At 46.2% G+C, this 18,797-nt stretch overlaps 1 protein-coding gene across 2 annotated transcripts in view; it reads left to right on the top strand.

Moving 5' to 3' along the window:
- Positions 1-18,797, top strand: part of Vangl1 (VANGL planar cell polarity protein 1) — a 52,628-nt gene that overhangs the window by 18,523 nt on the left and 15,308 nt on the right. For both annotated transcript variants that reach the window (XM_004853791.4, XM_004853792.4), the window contains exons 4-5: positions 905-1,512; positions 17,560-17,693. In XM_004853791.4, coding sequence (XP_004853848.2) covers positions 905-1,512; positions 17,560-17,693 — 742 coding nt within the window. The remainder of the gene's footprint in view (positions 1-904; positions 1,513-17,559; positions 17,694-18,797) is intronic.

Consider the following 18,797-nt stretch of genomic DNA (forward strand, 5'->3'; position numbering starts at 1 on the left):
TGTTGGACCCTGGAAAGGAGTCACAGCTGCCAGTGAAACAGCAAAAGTGTTTACAGTTCCTAGCAACTGGATCTTTTTGCATGAATAGATAAATTGCGCTGACTAGCAACTACCTATGAGTTTAAAAACTGAGAGAATACAAGACAGTAAATGTACATTATCATAATCCTAGTTGTTTGTATACCCCTGATGTTTAATTTGTTATGAAAACATAGTTTTGGAAAGAATTCCAAAACTGGCCATAAATAGATTCTTGAATTTGCTTAGCTTGGTCAGTGAGAAATGTTGTCAAATAGTGCTGCTTATCAAGTGAGGACTTGCAAGCATTATACGTTTAAAAATAATTTGGGTGCTAGTGCCTCTGATCTTGGATTCCTGTAGTCATGTGAATTTGCTCTGTGTGCTCTTTGCTTTACAGAGCTACTGGGGTGGGGGCAGTAATGTTCCCTACTTGCAGAATTTGGACTTTGTAAGCCTTTAGGACTCGGCATGAATTGGGAGGAAAACATGAAGAAGGGGTTGTTTCTTCAGTAGGTGAGCTCTCAGATGATTAGTCTAACAACTGGATGGTTTATCACAAGGCAAACAGCCCCAGGCCTCAGAGCTTCTCAAGACTTTTCAACACGGGATTATAATCAATGTTGTCCCAGTGAGTCATCCGAGCAGATACAAAGGTTCAGTTATATTTTCTGTGTTTGAAAAGGTACAGGTAAAATACATTTTGAAAGTCTCAATGAAAATGGCTAAAAGTTAAACAAAACCCTAGATTCAAAGTTTATTCTGCTCCCATTCTCGAGAAAGGCCAATATGTAGCGTGGGTAAATGAGATGGGCAGGTCCTCCATGTTCCTTGTGTCCTTTACGAATGCCCAGCTTCTTGTGGTTCATTGTCCTCTCCCCCACAGGATGACAACTGGGGAGAGACCACCACGGCCATCACAGGCACCTCAGAGCACAGCATATCCCAGGAGGACATTGCCAGGATCAGCAAGGACATGGAGGACAGCGTAGGGCTGGATTGCAGACGCTACTTGGGCCTCACCATTGCCTCGCTCCTTGGACTTCTAGTTTTCCTCACCCCCATTGCCTTCATCCTGTTGCCCCCAATCCTGTGGAGGGAGGAGCTGGAGCCTTGTGGCACAATTTGTGAGGGACTCTTTATTTCTGTGTCATTCAAACTCCTCATTCTGCTCATCGGGACCTGGGCACTTTTCTTCAGAAAGCAGAGAGCAGACATGCCCCGGGTGTTCGTGTTCCGCACTGTTTTGTTGGTCCTCATCTTTCTTTTTGTGGTTTCCTATTGGCTGTTTTATGGAGTCCGCATTTTGGACTCTCGGGACCGAAATTACCAGGGCATCGTGCAATATGCAGTCTCCCTCGTGGATGCCCTCCTTTTCATCCACTACCTGGCCATCGTCCTGCTGGAGCTCAGGCAGCTGCAGCCCATGTTCACACTGCAGGTGGTGCGCTCCACCGATGGGGAATCCCGCTTCTACAGCTTGGGCCACCTGAGGTAAGAGGGACGTCCTGCAGGCAGAAAGGACAACTGGTATCTAGAAGGTAGCTATTCTTCAGCATGGCAGGAGTGATGGCAGATGCAGGCGATAGAACTCGAGCCCCTTTTTTGTTTTGGTTTTGGGCTGAACTGTGTGTAGTGGGGACATGTGGGTGCTGCGGTGTCCATGTGCACTGATTCACTGGCTCTCAGCTAGGTTCGGGTTTTGGTGGGCCTGTTCTCACATATATATGACTATGTGGGACACTCCTCAGTGTGATGCAGAAAGGACATGTATAGTCACGGCTGCCTACCTTGACCCTGAAATGATGACAGTTAATTTCATTTTACCCCAGATGGCATCTCTGGTTTACCCTGCCATCCTGGTTTGGGGAGTAAGTCTGGACATTTTACTGATCCTCCAGTAAAGAATTAACTTTAGGTTAAAGACTTTAAATGTGGAAAGGTTGATCAGTCAACCTTAGGATGTCATAGTTTAAATTGATGCAAAAAAGCTAATTATTTTTCAGTTAAAAGAATGAGAAGTATTCATTTTATAAGAAAGTAAAAGTGAGTGCTTTATATAGATTACATATCTAGTCTTCACAGAACCCTGTGATACAGGCCTTATTTAATCAGAGTGTTACAGGTGAAGAAACTGAGGGTTAGGGGATTTCAATAATTTGCACAAATATTGTCCAGTCTTATTTAGGATTCACTCAGATGTCATGAGGTCAGGGCTGAGTTAATGCCCTGATTATGGCCTCTCTCCCTTTGTGTTTAGTAGCTTATTTTTCCATCTGTTTTCTTCTGCAAGTTCTGGACTCCATGAGGACTCAGCTGTGTCTTACTGCTTGTGGCATCCTCAGTGCCTGGCCTGGAAGGTGGTGTTGGCAATCTGATCGTCTCTAGCATGTCTGACTTCAAAGCTCTTCCTGGGATAATAACTCAGGATGACTGACTTCAAAGCTTCACCCTCTCCCTGGGCTGTTCTGCCTCCTGGGCAATATGTGCTGATGTGTGTAAACTGCCAAGTGTGGTGGTAAAGCAGCCAAGATCGGCAGGGGCATCTTAGTGGGCACCAGAACAAATGGCTTTGTTGTAGTTTTGGCTGGGGCCCAGGAAGGTAGCCCAGCCCCAGCTTGGAGTCAGGTCACACTGCCAACCCATCATGTTGGCATGCATCCTCTTCCACTCCTCTGGCTCAGCTCATCATCCCAGGACTGGTTGATTTAGCACTGAAGCCTGCAGTCACCCTGATTGATCCTCAGAGGGAATTGGTGTCTAATTCACATGGTCTTTGCAGTAAAATTTAGCATTGTGAGGGCTTTTCAGCTGCCCATAGGGTTCTGATGGCAAGTAAGTTCTATTAATCCCAGAGAGCTTTATCTTCCCTCGTATTATACACTGGAGAATGACCAGCAGCAGGCTTACGTTAAACCTTTGCTGCGTGTAGAGCCCAAGCCTTGGGGCTTCAGAGACACAGGGTGGCTACAGTCAAAGCTTGTTTCCAAACTTCTAGGGCTCACAGTCTTTTGGGAGAGAACCCAGAACACTGCTGTAGAATAGGTAGTTGCTGGAATAGGCCTGGAGACAGGTGATTGGCAATAGAAGGACGAGGAATTTAAGACAGTGGCAGCAGTAAATCCCAGCCAGATGGAGTCTGTTTCAGGACAGGTTTTGTTGAAGTTAAAACAGTGGAGAGGAATCCGGCTAGGTCACAGTGGAGATGCATAGGATTTGGGATGGTGTCTAAGTGTGAGTATCTGGAACACTGGCCCAAAATGAGATCTGCAGTGCTGTTTTTTATCTGGCCTTCATCCCTAGAATACCACCTCAAAGGCAAGGATGTTGTCTTCCTCAGCTTGGGTCATCCAGCTGATAGGACTGATCCCACCATGGACTCCTACGTTGTTCCTCCCTCTAAGACTGGTTGATCTGGGCCGGGGCAGGAGGGCGGAAAGCCAAACAGCCGCAGGAAAGTAGGAAGCCCTGTGTTGAACCACAGAGCTGCTGGTGTAGGGTTGAACTGGGTGGAAGAAACCAGACTGATGATGCCACAGACCTCTTAGTCTGTTCCCATCATGACCAACCAATACTGTGTCATCACTTTCTAACTGGAAGCCAGTCACCCCAGCTCCCCAGGGAGACCCAGAGGGTGGCAAATATCCAGCTGCCCTGGGAGAGAGCATTTTGAGTGGTCCTCAGTACAGTATCTTCCTTTGGACTCCTTTCCTTGCCCTTTATAAAGCTCTCTTTGCCCCTCCTGGGGAGGCTTGGATCCTGAGGTGGATGTGGCTGGGGAAAGGAAGGTATCTTTCCCTAGAGAGCCCTTGGGCAGGAATGGATCGCTTGTAGCAGCCAGTCTGCATGAGCTGGGGCAGGCTGGCCACCTCCCTCTGAAGCTGTTGTGGGCCCAGTCACCTGCTGATCCCTGGGCTAAATCTGGTCCAAACCCAGCAGTGGCTGGAAGAGTCACTCGGCCAGAAATGTAACTTCTAAGTCCTTTTGTGAAATGTAGGGACAGGAGGGAAGGGGAAATGGGAATGGACAAAGCGAGTCCTGGACCTCATTGTAGCAGGTCTTCATCAGACCCAATCAGATCCACAGGCCCTTCCTCTTCCCTTCATGCAAATCCTTTGCTGCTACAGAGACGTACTGTGCTGAGGGCCAGAGCAACAGGGAGTTCTTTTTTCCTGGTTTCAAAGATGGTTGTATTGAATGGACTGAGCTATTTTTGAGAGTTGTCAAAAGAACGTCTACTCTTTAGTTTCTTAAAGAAAATAGGCTTCTCGTTAGCTCTCACAAAAGGCACTTGCTGTGGCCGTGCTTGCTGCCAGGAGCAGAGATAGAAGCTTATTTGAAAATTTTTAAAATTTTAAAAGGTTATTGTTGTAAGATGTGAGATACCACAAATAGATGAAGATAATGACTCACCTTCGCTCAGCGCCTGATGAGTTATGAGGGCTATTCGTATGTCCGGTCTTCATATACCCTTCCTCTAGGGTGGAAGCAGATGAGGTAGATGTGTCTGCCTTTTACAGCTGTGGACCTGAGGACAGGTGAAGGGACCTGCTCAAGGTCACAAGGAGGCAGTGCCTTGCTGTGTGCGGCACACACCTGTTCTCTCTTGGCACCCTGGTTTCTCTGCATGGCAGGTTTCTTCGTATGGCTGGTTTCTCATTCTCTGTACACACCCCAGTTGTCACTTTTCTTGGTCTGGTTCTTATAGTGGTTTGCTAACTTTTCTATGGTTTTACCCAAAACTAGTGATTTTTGATCGAACTGTATTTGAGAAGAAACTCATAAGAATAACGAGACTTAAAATGACATTTAATTATCCTAATTAGTAATTCCTCAGTTTTGAAATCTTTAAAGGGAAACACTGTACATGCTGGATCACAGACACTGATATAATTGAGTCTGAGATGTAGAAATGTAGAACAACAGAGACAAAGCAAACTGTGCCAGTGAACAATTGCACAGTCCTTACGACCTGCCAGGTAACTTCTCAGCTCTTCAGGTACAGCTGATTGCTCGTGACAATCCTCCAGGTTAGGTACGGTCAGCCTTCTTTTGAGATGAGGAGACTGAGGCGTGAAGAGTTAAGTAAGTTCTCAAATCCCCATCAGTTTTGTAATTGTCTGAACCAAGGTGTTATCCCTGGTGATCAGGTTCCAGAAGGATCTTAACTACTCACCGTACTGCCTCTGAATGGAGGGTTCCCCTTGGCATCACTGCTTTGTGAGTGTGTGAGCAAGCTCCTAAGCAGTGTCACATTCTCACTGCATGCCAGGCCATGTGCTGGCTACACGGTCCTGTTTCATTCAACTTCTAGATGCTAGCTTGTGCACTGTGGTCAGTCCTTCGCTCCCCCGATCTTTCATTCACTCGGTGGACAGAGGTTGGTCCTTAAGACCATAGTGGTAGGTGGGAGCCTTTGGTCAGTCCGTTTTACCTTCTGTTCTTCACATGTTTCAAGGAAGATGTCCTTTACCCATTGGTATATAACAACTACTTCAAAATACACCTTAGACCAACCACCATTTTGTCAGTTCTGCAGTGCTGGGTTGGGCTTAGCAGGGAAGTTCTTCTGCTGGTCCAGCTGGTGGTCTCTGTGTGATTACACTTGTGTGAGCCAGCTAGGGCTGGGCTTTTCTCTCTTCGTGTATTCTGCGGTACTCTCCCTTCCCACAGGGCCTCTTTTCTTTGTTTCTGCATTTACATTTTGAGACTTCTTAAGTGGCAGCTCAGGGCTCTCAAGAGCACAAGAGCAGAAGCTCCCAGGGCCCATAAGCCAAGGCTGGAAGTGGCCCAGGATTACTCATGCTGCATTGTCTTGGTTAAAGCAAGTCACAAGCCATCCCAGATTTGAGGAGTGAGAACTGTGAAAGCGAGGACTAGTAGAAGCCCTAGTTCAATTCAGCAGACAGCCACAACCTCAGGCTCCTATTCTCAGTCTGTTTATTCTTACTTTGCTTATAGTTCTAAGAGACTTCATTATTGATTTTTATACCTTAAAAAGGGCAAAAGTAGTTTATTTCAAGTTGGGGGAATGAGCTGCTCTCAGGATACACACAACATCATTTAGAAGAGACAGCTAATAGTCATGAGCAAGAAAAGAACCCACAAAAGTAGACATAACTTGCAGTGCCCTGGGGGACCTCTATTCACCATGACCTTCTCTGTAGGGTTTTCATATTGCTGAACTCTACTGTGCCTAATTCAGTCCATGTGTTTTAACTGTTGGGGTTTTATGCGTGGTTCGTTCACTGAGACTAGGAATATCTTATAAGTTGGCATTGAATATGGACCTCTTTACCAAAGGTCTAGTAATCATAAAACTTCCTGTGCTTTGAATAATTGATCCTTGGGTTGTTTTTCAAGAAATTGAAGTTTATCATAGTGCACGGTTGTCATTGTGTTGAAAAGGAATAGTTATGGGCTAAATATGTTCTCTCCAAATTTATGAATTGAAGCCCTTACCCTCAGTGTGACTGCTGTATTTGGAAGTGGACTGCTAAGGAAATAATTGATTAAATGGTTTCATAGGATGAGAACTCATCTGAGGATTAGTGTCCTTAGAGGCAGAGACTGGAGAGATCACTGTTTCCGTTAGCATACTCCCCTCCTCAGGAAAGGCCCTGTAAGGTCAGAACTCCTGGAAAGGATCCCTTACCTGGAATAAAATTGACTGAAACCTTGACTTGGGCTTCTATCCTTCAGAACTCTGAGAATATAAATTTCTATTGTATAAGCTACCCAGTCTTATGTATTTTGATATAGCAGCCCACACTTAGAAATATTATGAACAGTGGTGACTTTTTTTTTTCGTGTAGTACAATACTTGGGATTGAACCCAGGGGCACTTTACTGCTGAGCCACACCCCTGTCCCCATTTTATTTTTATTTTTACTTTTAGACAGGGTTTTACTAAATTGCTCAGGCTGGCCTGGGATTTGTGATTGTCCTGCCTCAGCCTCTGCATAGGTTGTGGGCATGGACCACTGTACCAGTAATGCTAGCACTTTTTGACCCCAAAGCTCCAGGGTCAGTAAGTGCAGTGCAGCCCTGCTGAAAAACCCATTCTGACCTCTTTCTACCTTGCTTGCAGCCCCCTAGCTTGAATGGGGGCCTTACTTCTCCTGGTTTTACTTTGGTTTTCTAGTTAAAAGTGAGAAAGAGTTTCCCAGGGAGGTTAAAGTTACTTCAATACTTCCCAGGACATTGAAATCTTAGTCTCTGATGCTGAGTCCAGGAATGTCCAAGCCAGTGACTGTACCTTGGATCAGACTTGGCCATCCTGCTGGCCAGGCTTCTCCCTCCCACGGTTAGGATTAGCACCAACTGCCTCTGGAGGGCCCAGAACCATTGGTTATGACATCAGGGAGTGTTTCCAAATAACCATCAGGGCTTTGGCTTATCATCATGGTTTTTATATATAATGATATTTGTAGAAATATGTGGTTTTTACTTGTGTAACTACTTTTCAACAAAGATAGTTCACCAGTCCTCATCCCTACTCCCTAAAACAAAGCAAAGGATGAAAAAGAGTGAGCATTTGAGAGGCAGAGTGTGAGGCTTTTTGCTCAGACTCTGCTTTGCTGTGGGAGAATTTTGAAGGCAGGAATGGAGCTGCCGTTTGTGGTTTGGTGCTGTGGTGCCTGTTAAAAGTGGCTTTATTGAGAGTGTAAGGTGCTGGACCCTGGAGCCCTGTGTTTATACAGCTGCCTGCTGGCAGCAGCCGCAGCTGGAACGGCTTGCTATGCAGGACACCTGCGCATAGCTGCATGCTGAGGCCCAGAGACTCACTGCTTCCACGAAGGGAGACTGATTAATGTGGGCTTCCTTGGGGCCATGCTGGACGAGGCAACTTTCTTGGGGGCTGTGCAGGTTTAGCCGGCCTTCCTGGGGAGGCACCCAGGTCTGGATGGCCTTCCTGGGGGGACATGGTTGTGCTCCCAGAACAGTGTGCTGCTCCTTTCCCTCAAGGACTCATGACTGGCCCGGTCTACACTTCACCAGGCATAGGTGGGTGGGATTTGGTACTGTGCACAATGAGGCCTCCTTGGCCTGCCTCTTCGAGCAGCAACCCAGCTGGGCAGGCCCGTCGCTCTTGGACTCCACGTTTGTCACCCATGCTTCTGCAGTCTTCCCAAGGCCAGAGGTGCTGATGTTGAGGAAGGGGAGGCTGGGAAGGGAAAACCAGGCCAGCCAAGCATCCCAGGGGGAGAGCAGGGTCTGGAGGTGCACTTAGTCCAGATCTAGACGTACTCCTTAGAGTGTTTGCCTACGATCACCGAGTCTCTGCTGCTTATCTTGCTGTGACTCAGCACAGTAATTTAAGACGCTGAGAAAGCTGAGCTCCCATTCCAGGCTGGACCATGCAGGAGGGTGGCAGTGTGGTGGGGTCTGTGCTGTAGCCTCCAAGCAGAGCTGCCAGCCTCCTAGGCAGACTGTAGCAGAGCCAACCCTGTCATCTGCAGGAACATGTCTCCCAGGTACCCATGAGGAGCAGGTCCAGCATCTCTGTCCCATGGGGAGGGCCACTAAAGAGCCCCAGCCATGACTGATCCTCAGCTCAGAAGGAGGCCGTGTCCAACAGTGCTCTCTGGACTCACAGCCCTCGGCAGGATCCTGATGCTACACCTGGAAAGGGTGCAAAGCTGAGATAGCTTTGCATCTCTTCATCCCTAAGACCAACAGAAGCAGATTTCCCAGTGCAGATAGAGTGGTTTCCTCTGGGTGTGCTTTTATGGTATTATTACAGAGGATATCTTCCAAGGCTACACTTTTATCATCAGAAACTTAAATTGGGGATAGTGAAGAGCATGGAGCCTGCACTTTGGAGGCCATTCCTTGATGACTGAGTCCCGTTGGTTCTGTCCGTTGGAGCTCTGGGATTCGATATGCAGGGCTCCTGGCCTGCTTGCCCGTCTTCCAGTGTGTATGCCCTGTGAGGCTTGTCCACAGCCTGATATTCAAAGCTGAGCCGGGGAGCACTTTCCAGCTTCCAAATAGTGACTCAAGGAAATTGATGGCTGAAGCTTTCCCCTACCTGAGGAGCCAGCAGGCCTGGGGCACCTGTGAAGCCAGGTAGCCAGGGTCAGGGCCTTCCTGCAGACCATGGCAGCTGGATGGAGTCACTGATCTGCTTCCCGCTCAGGACAGGCAGTGTGCCTGGTGTCTCTAGGTTGCTAGTAGTGTGTGTCTCTCTTGTTCTGACCTAACAGACACAGAAAACCAGGCCTTTCTCCCAGGTCAGTGAACATCCAGTTCCAGTTTTTGTCTTTTCTTATCCCTTCAAGTTGTAAAGTGATCATCACCTGTTATCTGTTTGGGTCTTGAGTGAACTAACTTCCAAATGCAGCTGCATGACAAGCATTTTAACTAAAAGGCAGAGGGTCAGGGGATGGGAACTCGTGTGCCTGGTTGTCAGCAGAGGCAGTGGTGCTCAGGGGCTAATTACATTTGCTTCTCAGGGACCCACGTGAGTGTTGCTGCCAGTGTTCCTGTCAGTTTCACCCTGGCCTGATGCCCACACATGCGGTAGACTAGGCTGTCATAGACTTTTCCAGGAGCGGCAGCGGTTGAGTAAATGAAGGCAGCCTTGCCCTGACTGGAGCTTTCCATAAAAGGTTGAAATGACTTAGAGGTGCTGTGTTTTCGAGTTTTTTAAAAGACCAGGTTTGGCCCAAAAATGCAGACACGCCACAAAGAGTAGGAGACTTGGTATCCAGGGCCTTTAGTATTGTTGTCCTTGGGGCTGGCACTGCCCGCTCACTTGTTCCCCACCCTCTCCCACCTTTGCATTCATCCAGAGCCTCCTTTTCAGTGACATGAGCCCAGCCCTGCCCTTGACTTGCTTCCATGCTTCCTTCCCTAAATACACAGGTACGTTTTCTCAAGGCTTCTCTAACAAATGACCGGAAAGTGGGCAGCTCAAAACATTTTCTCTCTCATGTTATCAGAAATCCAAAATCTAGGTAATGGCAGGGCTGTGCCTGCTCCAAAGGCTATGAAGAAGAATTCTCCCTTGCTTCTTCCTGGCTTCCCATGATCGCTATCAGTCCTTGGCATTTACTGGCTCCCAGTTATATCACTCCAGTCTCTGCCTCCATCCTCCCTGTGTGTCCTTGGTTCTTTTTTTTAAGGACACCAAGATGACCCTACTTTGATTATAATAACATTTATAAAGATCCCGTTTCCAAATAAGGTCACATTCTGAGGTTCTGGTAAACACAAATTTCAGGAGACATGATACCCAAAATGGGTTTCTCAAGGTGTCCTGTGACTGAACACTATGACCCTGCTATTCTCACTATTGATGTTTGAGAAAGTCACTTAACGTCTGTTTGTTCACACGAGTTCCTCTGCCTGGATTTTGCTTCCCAGACTTAATACTTCACTCCGAAACTCAGCCCTGCCTCCTCTAAGGGCATCAGTGGAAGCCCTGTCCTTTCTCCTCCTCATACACATGTTCTCTCACAGAGTCTGAAGCTCTTGATTTTCCTCAGTGTTTGAGTGGTTGTCACCTCTGATTGGAGTGGAAGCCCGTTGAAGGTTTGGTTCACATCCGAATCTCAGCCCCTAGGACTTAGCAGGTGTTCGTAATTCCTAACTACTTATGATGGAGCGGAAGACACTGGTTATTAGGATTTTTTTGAATGTCAGCATCCTTAGTTGGCTTTCAAGATATTGAGTACAAGCCCTAAAAGGAAGCCTTTTCAGATTTTACTAAGTGATGAGAAAAATGATCAGTGATTTTTCTGTCCGTACACACCTAGATAATCAGTCCCACCATGGATGTGGGATGTTAGCTTGGAAGAAGTATTTTCATATTTCCTAGCTGTGAAGAAGGCTGTTTGATAGTGTGAAAGGGTTCCAGTTAATATTTGAAAAGATGTGGCTAAAAGCTGAAAGGGTGTTATCTGCAAGGCTTCTCTTTTCTTCCTGCTCTGGGAGAAGTTGAAGGTTGTGAAGTGTGAAGGCTTCAGCTTCAGTGAGCTCCAAAGCTCAGTGTTAATTCCTGGATTTAATAGTGTGACCTAGTTTGATTACAGAGCCCCTAAGTAAGGCCAGGGAATAGTGAACAAATATGAAATATGGGATGTGAGAGAGAGAGAGAGAGAGGAAGAAGGAGGAGGAGGAGAGGAAGAGAGAGAACAGAGGAAGAGAGAGAGCACAGAGGACGAAGAGGAAGAGAAGGAGGAAGAGGGGGGAGGAGAGGGAAGAAGGAGGTGGTTTATGGTCACCATTGTTTCCTTCAAGTACTTGGTAGGCCTTCACAAGAACATGGAGCTTGGTACAGGAGAAGTAGTAGATGGACTAGTGGAACTTAAAGAAGGATTCTTTCAGTACCCTGTGAAAGTGAACTTTCTCAGTCAGAGGCTGAATCTTGTCTGAAGTAGTATCAAAAGGATTGTTACACGGATGGAATTTCTGAACTACTTACTGTACATGGACTCTGATTTCTTTGATTCTTGAATCTCTGGCTAAACACTAAGATTCCCGCCATTTCTAGAATTCTCTGATTGGATTAGCTTTCTATCACTGTGACAAAATACCTGAGAGTAACTGAGAAGATCAATTTATAAGGAGGAAAGAATTATTTTGGCTCACAGTTTCAGAAGTGTCAGTCCATGGTTGCTTAGTCCCATTGCTTTTGGCCTTTGGCAGTTTAGAACATCGTGGCAGGTAATATGTGGCAGAGGAGGCTGCTTGACTTATGGCACATGGGAAGCAAGGAGAGAGACAGGGAGGGGCTAGGGTCTCAATAGTCCCTTCAGGAGCACATACGCTAAGTGACCTAACTTCCTTCCTCTGGGCCCCCCTTCTTAAAAGATTCCACCACCTCCCTTACAGCACTACAGGCTGGTGACCAAGCCTTCAACACACAACTATTGAGGACCATTTAAGATCCATGCCATGACAGTGATTCAGTATACATGGAAATCACGTCATGTTTGTATGCACAAAGACTGCCACCAGCTAACCCTAACCCTGCTACAAAATGCTTATACTCGTTGTTAGTAATATGATAATATCTTGTAGTTGCATAATGTTTTATAGCTTTAAATGCTTTCACTGGCATGATTCATTTGCTCTGCTCAACAGCCACATGCAATGGTTGGTATTCGCTCTCCATCACAGGCTGACAAAAGGGAAATGACTTCTATAAAATTGCAGAAAAACAAGATTGGGTCTGAAACCCAGGCCTTATGATGCTCTGTCTGGGCTGCTTTACCTTCTGTAGGATGGATCCCACCTTCTAGGTAGATTTGATTTTTAGGAGGCTAATAGATGACAAGAAACACTGCAACAAAGCGTAACAAAACTTTATGGTCTCTGTTCCTAAGGGAAACTGTGCAGAGGGACCCTCCTGGCAATACCCTCGTGGAGAGCCTTTGCTGGGGAGGTTGGTGGAGGTGCACATGGGGACAGATTAGCTTTTCCTGTGTACACGAACTGAGAAGATCATGGTAGTTACCATCTTTGAGCCATTTACTTTGGGCCAGGCACTTTAAAATACATTATCTTAATCTTTAAAACAAAACCTAAACCAGGGAGGAAAATAGAGACTGTCCAAGTCTTCAGTGTTTTTTTTTTTTTTCTGGCCTATCTGCTGATTACATTTGTAGTTTCAGAAAGTTATAGAACTCAGAATTGTCCTCAGTAATAATAAAACTCATTAGATAGTTCCACAAGCCGTGGACAACCTTAGCCAGCAACTGGCATATTTGGATCTTGTGAACTCTCTAGAATTGCTGGCTACGTTAGTCTATCCCATTGTTTTATTAGCCTTTCAGTAATACAGTTTATACCAGTGAGTATTTTGAAGCCCACTTACCATGATATTAACAGGGTGTTCTGGGTTGTTGTTCTGAGCCTACAGTGACAGAGCCAAGCTTCATACTGTCTGATACCTGTGGTCTGTACCATTTGTATTGTGTGCTGGGCCAGGGATTTAGCTCAGTAGTTCCACCGCCTGCCTCACAGGCACAAGGTCCCAAGTTCGATCCCCACTACCAAAAGAAAAAAATCCTTACTGTGTGAATTGTGTGCTTCCTCTCATGGTCTTTGTATCTAGACTGTAGCCTGCATTGAGCTTGGTGGAAGTGTTGGGAATGTAGAATATTTTTTGGGGTTTTGCTCTTATTTTCTTCAGAATATATCTTTCAAAAATGTATCACTCAGATTTCTATGAACTAAAAGGTGGTCTGTTTCCAGGTTCTTGCTTCTTTCCAGGTCTATTGCAGGGTGAGGTCTTCTTCCCTCTTGCCACAGTGGTTGTTGTCAGTGACATGAGTTATTTCTGTAGATGATTAGCACAAGAGACCACAACATTTCACCTTTTATCTTTGTCCTGTCAAGAAAATAGGCTACCTGCTCAACAGTGAGTTTTAAACTGAAAGAGGGTATCAGTTCAGTTCCCTCAGTGATTTGGGCTGATCCAGTGCTGCCCTGTTTTTCCCATATGCTCAAGATTGGACCAACTTGGGCCCAAGCATAGCAGAGGAGATTTGTTTCCAGTTGGTGACATCAGCCTCTTCAGAGCCTGAGTATTCTGTTCCCTGTGTTGTCTGTTCGTACGTGTAGCTGGATTCCTGTGTTTGTGTTTTCAATGTCTAGGTATTAAATGAAATTCTGTTCTAAGTAGGCACATCTCCATGTGCTGTTTCCCACAAATCCTTGTGGCCTCTGAAGAGGTATCTCCCTGGATAGTGACAGAGGAGAGTGTATTGGCACGTGGCCTTGGTGGAGAATGTCCCCTGCCTTAGGCCTCTGGTGGGGCCACGTCTGCAATCTGCACCTCAGGCTCCACTTGACTGCATGTAGTGTGGGGTTCTCCCTTGAGGCTTGCAGAGCCAGTCAGTGACTTTGGCCTCTGAATAAAGTAGTGATGAGAGATGCCATGTTCCTCACTAACTTGATTTTTCGTGCCTCCTCCTTCCCCAGAGATGACCTGCTGTAACGTTGGAATTAATTGAAGAGTTTTCTTTCATTCATCTCTGAGGCTCTTTTTGCCTCTGAAATTGCCTAATTTTGTGAAATGTATTCTCAGAATTGATCCGAGACCTATAGGAATTCTGGGGTTTCATGAATAGACAAGGGGAGAAACATTATGCCTGTGGAGGAATCAAAGGAGGTGTCTCTTGGGCCTGGGGAACTCTACACAAGCTGTTGAACAGGCAAGAATACCTCGACTCCTTGAAGAGTGCCACAGAACATATATGGTGGCTTGGGATGCTGTGAGTTTAGAGCAGACTGGTGGGGTCTAGAGAGTGTGGAGAGGCTTCCTGCAAGAGTTTGATCCTGCTCTGGCCCCATGTGGTAACATATCTGGAGGAATAAAGGCAGGAAGAGTTCTGAGCTCTTCCTTTGGCCGAGGGGATAGGTGCTCCCTGCATACTGGCTATGACTTAGGCTAGTGCCAGGGCGCAGCAACTAGACTGACTTTGATAGCCAGTGTTAAGGAAGTAGAATAAGGGATAAAGCAAAGAAAAGAGCCTTGAGAATTCAGACTGCAGTGCAGCCTGCAGCATGGAGCATGGGGACAGGTAGCTTCTGGTTGCTGGTTGCACCTTTGTCTTCACTGTTACAGACACAGCACAGCTCAGTAATGAAGACATATAATCATTTCCCCAAGTCTTAGGAACATGTATTACAGCTTACTCTGTAAAAAAGTGGAGGATGCATATGGGATTTTCATCCAAAAGACCATCCCCATTTTTTAAAGCTGGATACATTGGTTATGTGTTATCTTTAGCTGTATAGAAATTCTCCTTCCCTACAGTTGCTATGTTTGTTGAATGCACAGCTCTTGGAGGCATTTGTAAACTTAGCGCTGAGAGTCCTTCAGCTCCAGCTTAGTGTGTCGGCCTGGGAGGCCAGCCAGGTCCACGCCGGCTCTGAAGCACTGCGGTGCCTCCACTGAGAAGCCATGCTGGAGGATGAGCCAGACGCCACTCTCCGCCCTCTGTGGGATTTTCAGACCGGAGGTTCTTCAGCCATGGGAAGACTGAGATTCACACACAAAGCATTGGGGCTCTCATTAGGGGATGCCTAGGGCTTTGCTCTGAGGCAGGATGCTGCAGGCTGTGGCCTTGCCCCAGCGTGAGCAGCATTTGCCAGAGGCCCTGTGTTGCACTGTGACCAAGTGGAGAGTGGAATCCCTGCTGGAGCTGGGCTGGGATCGAAGCCATTTCTCCAGGCAGAACAGGGCAGTGGTCTGTGACTGTGGAGTGGGGTGAGCAATGTGACAGATTCTCTTGCTGGCCCAGCTGAGGTAGTGGGGCTCCTTGGGCTCTTCCTGTTGGCGTGGCTGAGCAGAAAAGTAAAACCTAACAGCCACAAGAGGGTTTTGCTTTGAAAACAGGCCTGAGGAGAATTTTCAGAATTGCCTTTTAATTTTAAAATTTTGATTAGGAAAATAATTTTCTGCTGGAATTCAGACTCTGAGAGAAATTTCTATGTCAGTATAGGGGTAGGAGATGAAATAGTGTGAACTCACAGATTAGGTGTGTGCAGCTGGGGCTTATTTCTGCTCAGAGGACTCCTTGCCTCACACAAAAGGCTAGAGACTGGAAAATCAGCATGTGAGTGGGGTAGTAAGTGACATAGGTGTGGAAGAGAGCACATAGGCGTTACCAGGAAAAGGGTTGTGGTAAATATCTAGATGCAGGAAGGATGAAGAAGTACTTGCCTTCCTCCAGGGAATGCCACAGGTAGAGGGGAGGGAGCTCAGAGCAAGTAGAATGGACTTTTTCAAAAAAACCTGTAATGCCACAAACCTCAGCTCAATTGCCAGCTCCCCAGGAAAGCTGTTCTTGTATGCTGCTCTTTCCTGGGACAGTATGGAAGCTGTCCTGTGTGCTTAGTCAACCGCTATGTGTCTTAGAGTGAGAGCACACTTGTCAAGCACCTTGTGCTGTGTGTATCTGGCCAAAGTGAAGCTTTTCCCATCTATCCTTGTATCCCAGTGCTTTGCACATGCAGGTACTTAAATATGAGACTGGTGAATGATCAACTGAGCAATGGAATGACTAGGACTTTCAAAATGGCACTTTACTCTTAGGAAGCTTAGACTTCCGTAATGCAAGGTTGATCTCACCAGAGTCCCCCCGACGGTGTTTCCCTGCCTCACAGGATTGTGTGTAGGACCAGTATGGATCACTGACCATGGCACTGCTGGTGATATAACTAAGGGAGCACTGCCATGATTGTGCTCACAGGGAAGTTATCTGGCCTGACTTCTAGATCCTTTTAGATCCAAGATGAGAGGGTGGATTGACGAAATCTCCACATGGTGGCTTGGGTGTTATATCGTCTGTTGTGAAGTAAGGATCCCCAAGCCACTGTGAGAGCACTGGAGGGCAGTGTGGTCGACCATCTAGGAGTCAAAGGCAGCCCTGTCCTGGTCCTCTGGCCATCCTAAATAATCCTCATGCGCCCATCTGCTCAGCAGAGTACTAGGAATGTCAAGCTAAAGGGCACAGTAAAGACACAGGCGCAGTATTTAGCACCCTGGTGGTTAGTGAACAGCTTCAAGAGCTGCAGGGGGACACATGCGGTTTTGCAGAGGCTGCATGTAACAGGGGAAAGAGCTTGAGTTGGAGGTTTGTTGGTCTGTGTCAGGGTCCCAGCTCTCCTGTGTATTAGATGTATGCCCTTGTGTTGATCATACACTTTTGAGCTTCAGTTTCTTATCCTGAATGATCGTAAGGTCAGATAAGATAGGCTATACAAAAACCTTCTCCAGGCCCCTGCAAGTTGCTCTACGAGATGGCAGGTGTGCTGCCCATGAGACCAAGAATGCGTCCTTGTGCCACCACTGCTCGTTTCTGAGTATGGTGCCCTCCCACATCCACACTCCTACTGTGGACGTGAGCTGTAGTCTTCCTTACTGCTCTCTTAAGATCTAGTGGGTGATAGCTTGATGACTCAGACCTTGGGACAGTGCTAGTGCCCTTCATGCCCCTCTGCTGAGAGCCAGGGATAACAGTCCAAGGATCAGGGGGCTTTGGAGACCATAAAACTCAAATGATCTCAGATGAAACCTTCTCAGTACATTCTACCCTGTGTGGGTGCCATTGTTCTGATCCACATAAGACCTAAAACCCAGGATTCCTCAGACCCGGGGCTAGTGAACTAGGAGACAAGACGCTGAACCGGGTCCTAAGAAACCCGAGTCTGTGCTTTGTTCTTTCACTCTGAGGTAAATCTCTTGCCTTTCCAAGGTTTTTGGTTTCCTTTTTTGTAAACTGAGGAAAATAGGAAAAGTTCTGTCTAAATGTCAGTTATAAGTTGTAATTTCCTCCTCATCCAGCTGTTGGCTAGGTGGGCTTTGGCTATTGCTGGAGTGTTGGCGGGGAAAGCTCTTGGTGACGAGACTTAGTTGGGTCTTTAAATTCTCATCCTGGAGACGCAAGGTATGTGGAAACCAGCTGACTTAAGTCAAGGTTATCCTTGATGTTTTATTACCTTACCTGACGCAGAAAAAGGATTTTTTTACTTAGGATCTGCTTATTCTACTTTGCATTAATTTCACCTTCTTTTTTGCAGTATCCAAAGAGCAGCTTTGGTGGTTCTGGAAAATTACTACAAAGATTTCACCATCTATAACCCAAACCTCCTAACAGCTTCCAAATTCAGAGCAGCCAAACACATGGCCGGGCTGAAAGTATACAATGTCGATGGTACGTGCCTTAAAACAGTGCCTGAGATGTACTTACCTTATGTATGTTTTCATTTCAGACCAATTTCTTTTTAAAAAAAAACATGGGCAAACATTTTCAGAAGATTGTTAATTTACAGTTTAGATATGTGGGCATTTCATTTTGGGAATTTTATGATTAAAAACAATAGTAATGTGTTTTCTGCCTCCTGCTGGGACCTCTACCCCCACATTAGGAAAGGACCAATTTTCAAAATTTGAGTGTTACTCAAAGTCTACAGAAACCTACCCTAGTCCTTTAAGACAAGAAATCTCAGTAGTTTAGTCACCTGGTGAGATATTTATGGGCATTTGTCCATGTAGGCTGGGAGCTGGAGTTGAGTGGTAGCAGGAGGCTGGAGGCCAGATTAAGAAAGTCTGAGCTGTGCTTGAGGGTATCACATGTGTGAGTTTAAGAAATAGGACACGGTGTCGTTTCTTGCGTGGCACCTTGGGTCAGGGAAAGAGCTTTTCAGACTCCAGAGGAGATCATGTTTTCAATAAGTAAAGTGATTTATGTATAATATCAGTTTTTAGTGGCAGTATCCTCCCAATTTTTTTTTACATATGAAGTGTATGACTTCCTGTGAATTCTGAAGAACTGGTAAATTTCACCTGTGATCTGGAAACTTAGGAGGTTCCCACTAGGGAAACCAAGTCACCAGCCAATTAAGTCATTCATAAGAAAGCTTGGAATATGCCATGTCTTGTGACAAATTAAGGTGGTCAGTGATCAGGGGATGAAACAGGAGTTCTCAGTTTGAATTCATAGATGGGCCATTTTGCGTGTCCTCAAGTGTTGGTATTTTCTATAAAAGTCATGACTGCCATGACATTCCAGCTCAGCTTGTTTCTCTGCATGTGATCAGTGTCCCGTGTCCCTTGATTTTTTTCTCTTTCTCTGTCCTTGTTCTCCTATCCCGCTTATTCTCTTTCATTGTGGTGTCCCAGCTGCCTTTATGGCCAAACTGAAACTATGTAACAGATGATAAGTGACATCTTCAGCACACTCCACATGTTGTTTCTGGCTAAGTGTTGGACATTCTTTATCCCCTTCTGAGTGCTTTTTCTGTTTCTTCCAGTCAGA

This window comes from Heterocephalus glaber, unplaced genomic scaffold (genome assembly GCF_053883595.1).
Source record: "Heterocephalus glaber isolate CG9 unplaced genomic scaffold, H.glaber_assembly_v1.0 deba00001442, whole genome shotgun sequence".
NCBI classification, from domain to species: Eukaryota; Metazoa; Chordata; class Mammalia; order Rodentia; family Bathyergidae; genus Heterocephalus; species Heterocephalus glaber.